The following is a 12,692-nucleotide window of genomic DNA, read 5'->3' on the forward strand; positions in this document are numbered from 1 at the left end:
ATGTGGATAATTGGCCGTCTTATTTGCCTGCTAAGAAATCTTTATGGAGAACTAAATTTGGAACAACTGACTGATTCAAGACTGGGAAATGATTAAGACAAGGCAGTATATCACCACCCTGCTTATTCAATTTATTTGCTGAGTATATTATGTGAAATGCTGGATTAATCAAATCAGATGCTGGAATCAAAACTGCTGGGAAAAAGATTAACACAAAGATATGGAGATGATGCCACTCTAGTGGCTGGAAGTGAGGAAGAATTTAAGAGCCTGTTTATGGAGGTGGAAATAGAAAGTGCAGATGCTGGTTTACTACTCGACATCAAAAATAAAATAAAATAACAATATTAAAATTATGTCATCTAGTCCTATCAGTTATTTTCAAATGGATGGAGAGGAAAGTGGAGAGACTCACTGATTCTATTTCCTGGCCTCAAAGATCTTTGTAAATGGTGATTGCAAACATTTAATTAAAAGATAACTGCTTTTTGCAAGAAAAGCTATGACAAATCTGGATAAGATTTTAAAGAACAAAGATCACACAATATCAACAAAAGTCCATATGGACAAAGCTATGGTTTATCCAATAGTAACAAATGGCTGTGAGGACTGGACTATAAGTAAGGATATTAACTGGAAAATTGATGTTTTTTTAACTATGGTGCTGGAGAAGACTTCTTAGAATCTGTGCACTGCAAAAATGTCGGACCAGTTAATACTTAAGGAAACAAATTTACACTGTTGCACAGAAAGTCAAATAGTAAACTAAAAATCACATAATTTGGCCACAAAATGCAAAAATAAGATACCCTAGAGAAAAACATTGATGCAGGAAAATCTCAACAGCAAGGAAGGAATGTCAGAGGCCAAAGTGGATGAAAATCATTATTGAATTAATGAATATGAATTTGCAAGAACTTGAAGAAGCTATTCTTGACAGACAGGCATTTCATGCTAAAGTTTTTTAGGTCACAAAGAGTTGGATTTAATGAAACACAATAACAATATATCTGGGTGAAAGAGGAAATACCAAGATAATGGAAGAGCTAAGACCACAAATGAATATCGATGAACAAAGTAGGAATTCATACATGAATTTAGAAAGGAAGGCTGTGGCTCAAGTTCAGTCAGGGCCAAGACTGTTACACTCACAGAGGCAATGATATGAGCAGACTTGAAAAAGAAATGTAAGAAAACAAGAAGGACAGGGTGTATGTGTATCAGTGTGACACATCTTAACTGTGACTGTAGTTGTAATTTATGATGTTTCAGTACTTATCTGAGCAGCATTTTTATATCTTTTATTACAAATATTGGCTGTGTACTCAAGATTTATTCTAGATGTGGCCCAAATTATAAAGTTAACAAAAAAATTAGTACGAAAATTATAGAACTTTTTAATAGCATATCCTTTTGTGAGAAGTTATTCTCATCTCATGAATGAAAAAATGTGTAAAGCAAATTAAGACCTGTCCTTAGTGATGCACACGTGCACTTCTACCTCAGCTATTTGTGCAAACCTAGACCTTTTCCACAAGAAAAAAGAATGACAAACAACTCTCTCCACTAATAAGTACAATGTCCTAAACATATGACCATCTGATGGTGGTTTGGGCTGTATAGGGTGGTTTTCTAGAGCTCCTTCCATGAACTTTAATTAGGGTCGAAATAGTTTTATCCTAGATGCAAAATACTTTGAACTGGGTTTGCAACGTTATGGCAAGAATCCTGTATAAAATATCCCCCTTGAAATTGTTCTGTAATGCCAGGTGCTGTACATGACTATTTAATGTGTCTCCTTGCACAAGGCTCACAAAAGTGATTTAAACCCCTGTGTCACCTTTACTCATTAATTATGAGGTAATGCAGGACTTTGAGGTAAGTGTAAAACAGATATACTTTTGATAATATTGATATGCCCCCCTGAAACCTTGCCAATCTTGGTGTATGGTTCCCTTGCCAAAAAGTTTGAACAGCACTGTTGTAAAGGGATGAATACACAGATACTTGCTGATGAAATGAAGGTGTAAGATAATACTGTTGCATGTCATGTAAGGGAATGAATGATCCTTTGTTGTAGGTGACCATTACTGAATATGTAATTTCTGAAGCAATCATTCCTAATAGTGTTCTATACATCTAAACGGTTAATTCAGGTAGAGTGCTTGTTTCTACAAACCCTCTGAAAACTAGTAGTCATGCTATTAAACAGAACAGGAAAGTAAAACATAGCATTTATGCAAACTGCAGCTCTTGACTGTAGTTATGAGCTAATTTTTTAGACACAGCTCTTTGGCACTTAATTCCACCTTATGACATTAATAACTTGAACAAATGATGGTAGACCCTAGCATATTGTTCATACCCAGAATCTGCCCAGTAACACGAAAACCATTGTTTGGGAATTATCACACTGAAAATATTAACTATTTTAGCAGCTTCCTGGGGTATTTATAGTTAGAATAAGGAAGTTTCAGAAGCAAAGCTGTAACATGTATTTGAATAATATCCCAAGAAAAGAACAAGAGTGACAGAAAACTGGAGAGACACCTTCATTTAGTGTGGGATATTAGTATAAAACAAGAAGAAAACAACAAAATGGCCTGGTAGAGTGAAAAACTATTTTGTCACACAAATTATATGAATTTATAGAATCTAAAAAGTTACATTTATGATGTAATGGACAAGTATGAGTAATACAGAAACAAGTAACATGCTCTAGCAATAACAGCAAGTTGCTGCATCAAGGAAATTACATTATTATTCACAAATGGCAGAATATAGCCCATTCCTAATTCTACTGTATAGTTTAAAGAGCTTAAGCCATATCACACTAAAGGGCAACATGAAATTCACATGGGCAGGAGTCTCTAAATAGCAAAACTATGATAAAGAAACAATGGTAAAAGTAAAAAGCAAAATATTTACCTTATAGATACTGACTGCTTGCTGTATATTCAGGAAGTTGTGGCCACGATGGTCAGGAACACACAATGAACAAACCAAAGTTTCATCACTTTCACAGAACAACTCCAGCCCTTTAACATGTTTCTTACAGAGATGATCACTGTCTTTTTGTTTATGGTCCAGTCTGTCTTCTTTCTGCCTCGGTTCATGCAATGTTTGAAAAACAGTTGATAGTAGTCGGTCCAGATTGTACATTCTGGATGGATTCTCCTCTCTGCACACAAAACAGAAAGTTTTTTTTCTCTCTGTCCCAGACTTTGTCAATACATGTCCTGCAGAAGTTATGTCCACACTCTAGCACCACTGGAACATTTAACTCTTCAAGACACAACGGATAGATTCATTCCTCCAGAACAACTTCAGCTTGTTTGGTAAATTCCATGGTAAGCAAAGTCTGCTTCACAATTTCACTTTCATTTACCAGAAAAAGAACTATTACTAGTGGGACTGTCTTTATTTAAAGGCACAGTGCATACTTTCTAGGTGTTAAGTGCTGTATCAGGATGAATTTTACAGCCAGGAAGATGAATGCTGGCAGACAGAATTTGAACAATCAGTGTTACTGTCTCAGTCATTTCAGTGTTTAGAAAAGTAGGGATAAAGGTATAGCATTTTCCAAGAATTCATCCCCTTACAAAAAGAAAAGTAATGATTTTTACCATTATGTACATGGTCTTACACACACACACACACACACACACACACACACACACACACACACACACACGCACACACACACACACACACACACACACACACACAGACCCAGATATGCATGCATGTGAATGCATGTGCGCACGCACGTGTGCGCACCTATTTGACTCCTCACATTTGATTTTTATTGTATACATTTGCTGACTAGGTATGTCCACTCATCACAAGTGTCCCTTTTTTGTCTGATTAAGTAACTTGCTCAGATTCATACATATGCATCTCAACCTCTTAGGGCAAGAATTCAGGACAAAGACAAAAATAACGGTAGGAGTGGGGAGAGACAATGCCTCAAACTAGAGCTGTTTTTTAAAAATTGCTCCTATAAACTAAGAAAGTTGTTAGAATAATAAGACTGGCATTAACATGCATTTTTGAAGAATATGAACCCTGAAACTCAAATGTCTGCTATTATTTAGAGACTTCATTGCTTGTTGACTTACCAAAAAAAACACACATTTTATGAAAAAATTGATCAAAAATATGATGTAAAAATGGACATTATGTGAAATTTTGGGCAGCTGAAAGGTACGGTATCACAGTAGCAAAAGGAAATGATCAAACCCTGTATTTTGGAGTACAGGATTAGCTGCGGCACTTCAGTTCACTTTATAGATGAGGTGTCTTCTCTTGAGAATCTACATGTCCTGCCTGTTTCAGTGTGGGTTTTCAATGGGTGTTCTGGTTTGGTTTTCTGCACAATCCTCCATTCCTCTGGTGTTCTTAAAGTTAGTAAAACTGGTCTAATAGCTTTTGTGTTATCTGATTGTTTCAAGAATTGCTGATTTAAAAATAGTCCCTGTTTGTAAATTCCTGCATACCATTTAGAATCTCCTTTTGTTCTGATTGAAGAGTGCTTCTCAAACAAGCTGATAAGTATATTTTCTGGCACTTTAACTTTTCAGAGTTCTGCACTGTCTTAATTTTTGCTTCACTGAATTATATATATTTGCTGGCATTGTTTTCTGATCTGTTCTGAAACTGGTTTTCTCACTCCCACCTACCCTATTCCTGTGGTGTTGTTATAGTTGGTGGCTTTGCAGTTGCATGTCCCTACTGTAAATTTGATCTGGGACACTCCTCCCAGTCTAGTGTTTGTTCTACCTAATACAGAAAGAAAATTTAAGAAGGCCAACCTACTTAGGTTCTTAACCTTGAATTAGTTTATGCTCCTCCTTTCTCCCTTTGCACTTTACTAAAAAAAAAAAAAACCTGCTATAATATCCTTGTGCTGAGTGTGCTTCTCAGCTGACTGTGTTCTGATTAAGTGTGTTTCTCAGCTGATAAGTATATTTTTTGGCACTTTTTAACAGTTCAGAGTTGAATAAAACAACACTTGAATTCAGTTCAGAATGCATTTTGAATAAATTGCATGTATTTAAACTGTATTTGCTTTAACACTGCTATGCACTCAAGTGTGCTAGCTTGCACTGCACTTTCAATTGTTTTTAGTGCTGTTTTAGCTGCTTTCTGGAAAAAAAAATCTAAGTTTGTTTCCTGCCTTTCCTGTAACTGTTTTTTTCCAGATACAACAAGAGGAGTGGTTTCTGGGCCAGAAATTGTAGTTTTTTTGACCGTTTGGGCAGTTTTTCCATCTCTTTCAACTTTCGGGTTTAAAAGCCCATGATTGCACTTGCTTCACACCCTTCCTGTAACTATTTTAGTCCAGATACAGATTTGCTGTATCCAGGACTGTTTGTAAGCTTCTGAGTCTTTTGAGTACAAAGTCTGCTCTTCAATTTTTCCCTTAGATCTACTAGTTCTCTCATCTCCTACACTTTTACTAGCTTATTAGTTTAGCACTTTACCAGACTTCTTGTAGCAATTATTGTAGCACACAAAAGAGCTACCAGCATTAACTGTTCTACAAGGAAACAGCTGCAGTACTTATTACTAACTGCCCACCCCTCCAGGCATGTCTAAAGGTCAGTTACCTGTGCCTTCTCTTATTAATCTGGTGAACTTGGGCATCCTGAGGCAATGCAGTAACTGCCTCATGTACACTGACAACCCTCTTCTTACGTCCCGACACTCAGACTTGTGAGAGATGCACTTATGTAGCCAAATTGGAAGCCACGCCCACTCTAGCCAAGACCAGAATAGCTGGTCAAGAGGAGAAGGTCAACACCTAAACCACAACACATGGAACACATAGCCCTCCAGAACACACACCAGCACTGCCTTCACATAAAAACACAAACCACACACCCACCTTCATGGAGGCTCTCAATAAAATTCCACCCAAACAGCAGAGACCTCCAAAGCAGAAACACACGTGACCACCATAACACAACACTAAACAGTGTAGTACTCAACCAAAGCCCCTAAAGCAAAACAGCATGCCCAACACACTAGCCATACGTAACTCAATAGTAGGGCATGTCCCACTCACTAGGCTGAATAAGGAGAAAGTAACAGTCAGCTGCCTGTCAGGCACCAGGATCCAACACATAACGCATGCACTCAGGTCCCTCAACAACAGGTACAAATATGACTCTGTCATTGTATATGTGGGTGTGAATGACCTGAGATGTACCACCCTGGACTACATGAAAAGAGACGTGGAGGAGTTCTTGGATTATGTAGCCCAGGAAGGTATGACCCCAGCCCTGAGCAGCATCTTACCATCACCCAGAATGATACCACAGTACAGGTTGAAAATTACTGATTTCAACAATTGGCTAAGTTTCTCATGTCATTCTAAAGGGATCCAGTATCTGTCTGCCTGGGATGACATTATTGATAGACCTTGATGCTTTGCCAGAGGTGGCCTGCATTTGTCACCCTTGGGCTTCCGGATACTGGCCAAGGCTCTTGCCACCCCTATAGTGCCTTTTTAGGTGGTGTTCCAGGGACCAAATTACCACCATAACAGCTACAAACAAATGCAATTTGAGGGTCATGCTGCTCAGTGCTACAAGTCTAAATCTCAAAATGCACTTGCTCGATGCACTCCTTAAAATGGAGAACATCGACATTTGTGCTGTAACAGAGACCTGGCTCAAGGCAGCAGAAAGCATCCTTGCACTACCAGGCTATAACTCATTCTACACGTTTCGGCCCCAGAACTTGGACCGAAGCTCTAAAGGCAGTGATGTTTCCATATTCATAAAGGATGCGCACACCTCCAAACTGGTAGCCCAACATAACGCATCTGAGATACTTCAGGTGCAGATAACACTGGGTAAGACAGCAATTCAGGTTGTAGTCTGCTATAGGTCCCATCCATGTCCCAAGACTCACACTCCACGTTCCTAAGCACCCTGGAGAATATTAGGGTCCAACCTAACACTCTCATACTGGGTGTCTTCAACTATCCCTCCATTAACTGGGAAAACTACTCATGTACCAATACACTTCTCCAACGTTTCCGGAATTCATTAATTCCAATGCCCTGTCACCAGCTCGTTCTTACCCCCACTAGAGGTAGCAACATCCTTGATCTAGTCATTACTAACATGGGCAACCATTGCTCTACAACAATAGTCAATTCCTCCCTGGTTTGATCCAACCACAAACTAATCACCTTAGAAATCCACCCCCCCCCCCCCACAAAGGTAACCACCATGAAAAACTTCTCCAAAGCTAACTTTGGGCGCCTAAAAACAGAGGAGTCTAACTTCATGGCACCCATGCAAATAGAGAATAGTTGCATGGCCACCGAATCATACACCATTGCACTGTACGAACACATACATAAATGCATGGATCTTGTCATACCCAATAGAACTGAGACACTCTCCTCCAAAAAAAAGGAAACCAATCTGATGATCCCCTGCCATAAACAAACTCTACAACATAAGGAGGAAACTGATGCGGAATAAGGTAAAGTCCCAAGACTGGAAAAACTCCTTTATCTGCCTCAACAAAAAGTTGAGATCCCTCATCAAATCCTTTAAAACTAGCTATGAAAACAGAATTGCAGCAGATAGTAAAGACAACCAGAATACATTCTATAGTTATATAAAGAATCCCCACGGCAATACCCAGATTTGCTCTGAGCTACTGCACAAGGGTACCTCCTATACTGAGCCAAAAGATATTGCCAATATACTGGCCGACAGATTCAGTGCCAGCTTTACCCCTCTAACCCCCCCAAAGGATCAAACACAATACCACTAGATTGCTAGGTACCCAATATTACTGCTACACAGGTTAAAACAGCACTGTCTAAGGCCAAGAATATAGCTTCTATGAGACCTGACAATATCCCTGGCTGTGTTCTACATGAACTACAGAGTGAACTGGCACTTCACCTGTGTTCCCTGTTCAATCATAGTCTCACCTCAGGCATTATCCCTACCAAATAGCACACTACTACAGTCATCCCTCTCCACAAAGGAGGAGTGACTACATACCCTGGGAACTATCGCCCCATTTGCCTGACGAGTCTGATATCCAAAGTTATGGAATGCATCATCATGGACCTAATAAACAAGGATATAGGGAATCTCCAAACTCTGGATCCTACACAGTTTGGTTTTGTGAAGGTAGATCATGTCAGCTCAACATGGTCGACTTCTTTGAGTCAGTCTCCAGAGCTATGGATGAAGGCAAGGTGGTTCATACAGCCTACCTTGATCTGGCCAAGGCCTTTGACAGCATTCCCCACTCAGGAATCATAGAAAAACTCATTTAGCTAGGCATCAACCCCTATATCACTAGGTGGGTTGCAATATGGCTCACAGATAGGACCCGCAGTGTGAAAGTAGCTGACTCCGAGTCAGACTGCAGACCAGTCACGAGTGGAGTCCCACAGGGTTTGGTCCTGGATCCTCTCCTGTTTGGTATCTACTTCTCTGAAGTCCAGGCCAACACAAAGTGACTCTGGCTGACAAAGTTCACAGATAATTTCAAGTTGGGTTCTATTATTAACTCCCAAAGTGATGTTGACATCCTACAGAAAGGCCTCACTGAGACCAATGACTGGTGTTAGAACCATGGACTTAAGCTCAATGCCAAAAAATGTGTCATCATCCCCCTTGGAAAAAGCCCAGTTCCCTTGAATTACCACATCGATGGTAGTCCACTGAACACAGAAGGTGTTATAAGAGATCTGAGAACACAGGTTGACAGCAACCTCTCTTTTGACCACCACATTGCTACTGTGATCAGAAAGTCCTTCTGTGTGGCACATCTCATTACTAAGGGTTTTGCATCGAGGAAGAAAGAAGTCATTGTCTCCCTCTACTCTTTCCTCATTAGGTCAATCATTGAGTACAATGCCCCATTTGGAATGTACCTCACTAGACAACTCCAACAACTACAGAGGCCAGAAAAGTACCTCACAAAGAGGATCCTAGGCCTTAAACACTTGTCCTATATGAACAGACTCAAAAAACTCCAACTATTCTCTGTCTCATATTGCCTACTTAGAGGCAATCTCTGCTTGACTTACAAAGCCATGCCTGACCCAGCTCTGTTAAAAATGCAACATCGAAAGAAATCCCAATCCCTCCACACCACATGCTCCAGAGACCTCAACCTCATTACCACAATCAACTGAACTTGCTGTCGGGGCAGGCTCATAACCCAGAGACTGCCCATGCTATGGAATAGACTTCCCATACATGTCAAGCAGAGCACCTCACTGGCCCTCTTCAAGAGAAATCTTGATGAGTGGATGGGAAATAGAAAATTCACCCCAGGGATCACTCCAGTGGCTCTACTCAAAAGAGGAACTGGGAACTAAGTTCGTGTGGCACGATGCCAAGGTAATCCTATGGGTCAGGCTTGTAAAGGCTGCAGGGCCATTAGCCTAGTGCACACCTATGAACCTATGAATCTATGGACCTATCCCAAAGATGTGCATTAGGTATATATTAGTAAACTAATTAACCTGTAAGTGTGTGTGCGTGTGTGTGTGTGTGTGTGTGTGTGTGTGTGTGTGTGTGTGTGTGTGTGTCTGTGTGTGTGCTCAGTGTAAACCTGTAAAGAATTGATTACCTGTCTAGAGTTTGTTTGCTATATATTTATCTCTAAGAATTGCCTCATGGGAATGGGATAGCTGGACTTGTGCCACGGTCATATTAAAGCCACTTCCTCTGCTGAAATGAGATCTGTGTTGATAGCTTTTCATCCCTGTAAGTGCTATCAGTAATGTAGGCCAGTGAACCTGTCCCCATGGTGCAGAGGGATAACACCATGACTGCAGTCCAAGTGGCAATGTACATCTAGTGCATAGGTGTTGGAGTGACTTGGTGGGTAGGATGGGAGTGAGCAGCCAGTGTTGGCTTGACCACCCTTGGGGTGTCTGTCAGCTTGGCTCACTGTAGTCACAGCATGGAAAGCCTAACAAGCTCCCATGATCTGCAAGCAGTGTGCCAGCTGGTTGGGAGGTTGCACATGTTTGAAAGCATCTCCCAAAGGCAGTTATATTAGAGCTCACAAGACTGTTACAGATGTGAAAATAGGACAGTCCAAATGATCTACAAACTTTCCACTTTCTCCTTAACAACCAGCTGTGGCCTTCACCAAGGAATGAACTGGCATGACTGCATAGGTGGGCTGTCATACTAATAGTAGAAAGAATAAGTCAGTTGGATGCTGGAAGGGGAGCCATTGGACCAGCCATGTGAGCAATAAAAATAAATAAAGAATGAAGCTAGGCCATGACAACCACAGAATAATATGAAATTGCACAGTGGCTGTTTTTCTTATGTAAAAATTCTGTGTATGTGCCATGAATCATAATGGTCAGTCAGGCTATATCTATCCTATGCATTACAGTAATGAAATTTAGAAGCAAAATGCAAAACTGTGAGACGCCCGAAGGAAGATGTATGTTAAAAGTCAGACTTGTAACTACAATTGCAGAGATGTTTTCCTTCCACATACAGGACTTTTGGGATAGGATATGAAAAAGCTCTGGATAAAACAGAAGAAACGCTTGCAATCCTGTGATTATATTCAAGAAGATTCAGGAGTCTATGGTATTCATACAACTAGAGGTTGAATCTTGGTATTCCAGATCTGTGGTAGCAGCAAAAGATCTACAAAGACTATGAGGGTCTTTTAATGCGCTTTTAATACTGAAGTGTATAATGATTGACTTGATTTGGGTATTTTTATTTTTTAAATAACGTCAAGATTGCCTATTTACACTTTTCTACAGAGTCTCGAGTTAAACTGCACACTGCTCTCACAATTCTCTCTCGCTCTCTCTGTACATATATGTGTGTGTGTATACTATATATATATATGTATGTATGTATAAGAGCACTTTATAATATCGAACTTCTGAAATATCGAATTTCAGAATGCTGAGATTATAAAGCCGAAAGCTCCAAATACCGAAACCCCAGAAGCGCAAATTTCAAAATCCTGATAGTTCGGAGATGCTAAAGTAGCACTTCTGGTATTGCAGTGTTTCAATGGATAGGTGAAAGTTCAGGTAAGTATGTATGTTTAAGGGTGTTGGTTAGGGGCTTTAGTGTGTGTCAGTGTGTGTGTTATGACTGTGATGTGTGTGCGAGGGGAATGTAAGTGTTTGCTGCTCTTTTCGTGTGTTTGTCTGTATAGTGCGACCCTGGAGTTAGTATATTTAAGTAGGGGTGCGTGGGGGGCTCCCCCCTGCTTGTATGTAGTGTAGGTTTGTGTGTTTGTGTCTTGGGGGGAGGTGTGTGTTTGTGTATGTGTGTGGTGTAGGATTCGCTATTTTAAAATTCATGTTTTTGGGGTTTCGGGATTGTAAGGTTTCGGCTTTATGATCTCGAAATTCTGAAATTCGATATTTCAGGATTATAAAGTGAATCCATATATATATAGATTTATATATATATATATATATATATATATGTATATATATATATATATATATATATATATATATATATATATATATATATATATATATATATATATATATATATATCTACATATATATATATAGATATATATATATATCTATATATATATATATATATATATATATAGATATATAGATATATAAATATATATGTATGTGTGTGTGTGTCTATATCCATTATCTATCTATCTATATATAGATATAGATATATATATATATATATATATATATATATATATATATATATATATATATATATATAGATCTATAGATATCAATATATATCAGGCTTTACTGTGTCCTGCAGGGGGAACTGCAAGTTTGTTTGTTGTTGATTCAAACATGTATGAATCGGCGTTATGGAAACCTGGAACCCTAATTTCGACCTTCCATGTTTCTCATAACTGCAGTACAACATTTTGATAGTAAACCTATAAATGGTAGCAGGTCAAATGATCACAACATCAGTGACCAGAATAATGGCATATGCATGCCAAAACACAAAACACTGACACGTCCTATACATGCTCCAGGGATTAACTGGAGTAGGCTGAACCAATAGATAGATATTGAGTATAAATATAGATTAGATATAGGTATAGATATAGATATATTTATGTAGAATGCATGGTAGTCTTGTAGGTAATAAATGAAATATCTTGTATTGCAAGTGTTTGCCCAGAATGAGTTTCCTATCTTAAACTAATGTGTTCCCTACTTACAATACAAGATATTTCATTTATTACACAAACCAAATGCCCACATATTTCATTTAACCATTTTCTCTGTTTTTTTCTGAGTGTGAATTACTGCTTCACTTTTATTTTACTGGGTTCTAGTAAGTGCTTAAAAAGGACAATCCCAGGGATTTTTTTGTTTTGATTCAGCCTTTGTTTACATTTCGGGTTTGTCTTTTTGAGCATGCTCACATTTACATGAGAGGGATGGGGAAGAGAGCCTGAAGGAAGTTTCAAAGCCAAATTCCATCTCAAATTGCAGTTCTACTGACAACAGCTTTCCCAGTCAGCCATTCATTAGTTTAATCTGTGCATTTTACCCTCTGAGAAAAGTAGCCTTTCAGGCATTTTATGACCTGACTGCTGCTGCTACTTCAGAAAGCAGAGCATTAATGCAATGCTTTTAAAGGGACATTATTTTGTTTCTAAAATTAGTTGCTTGCTAGAGTACTTTGTTTACATTTTAGTGC

General features: G+C 38.9%; 1 protein-coding gene across 1 annotated transcript in view; it reads right to left on the bottom strand.

The window, feature by feature from the left end:
- LOC122813702 (zinc-binding protein A33-like) overlaps positions 1-3,568 on the bottom strand; it is a 623,295-nt gene extending 619,727 nt beyond the window's left edge. The window contains exon 1 of the mRNA XM_044086157.1: positions 2,929-3,568. Within this exon, the coding sequence (XP_043942092.1) occupies positions 2,929-3,162 (234 nt within the window). The 5' untranslated portion in view covers positions 3,163-3,568. The remainder of the gene's footprint in view (positions 1-2,928) is intronic.
- Positions 3,569-12,692: the final 9,124 nt, after the last annotated feature.

Source organism: Protopterus annectens, chromosome 10.part0 (assembly GCF_019279795.1).
Source record: "Protopterus annectens isolate FY-2018-M chromosome 10.part0, PAN1.0, whole genome shotgun sequence".
Classification (NCBI taxonomy): Eukaryota; Metazoa; Chordata; order Ceratodontiformes; family Protopteridae; genus Protopterus; species Protopterus annectens.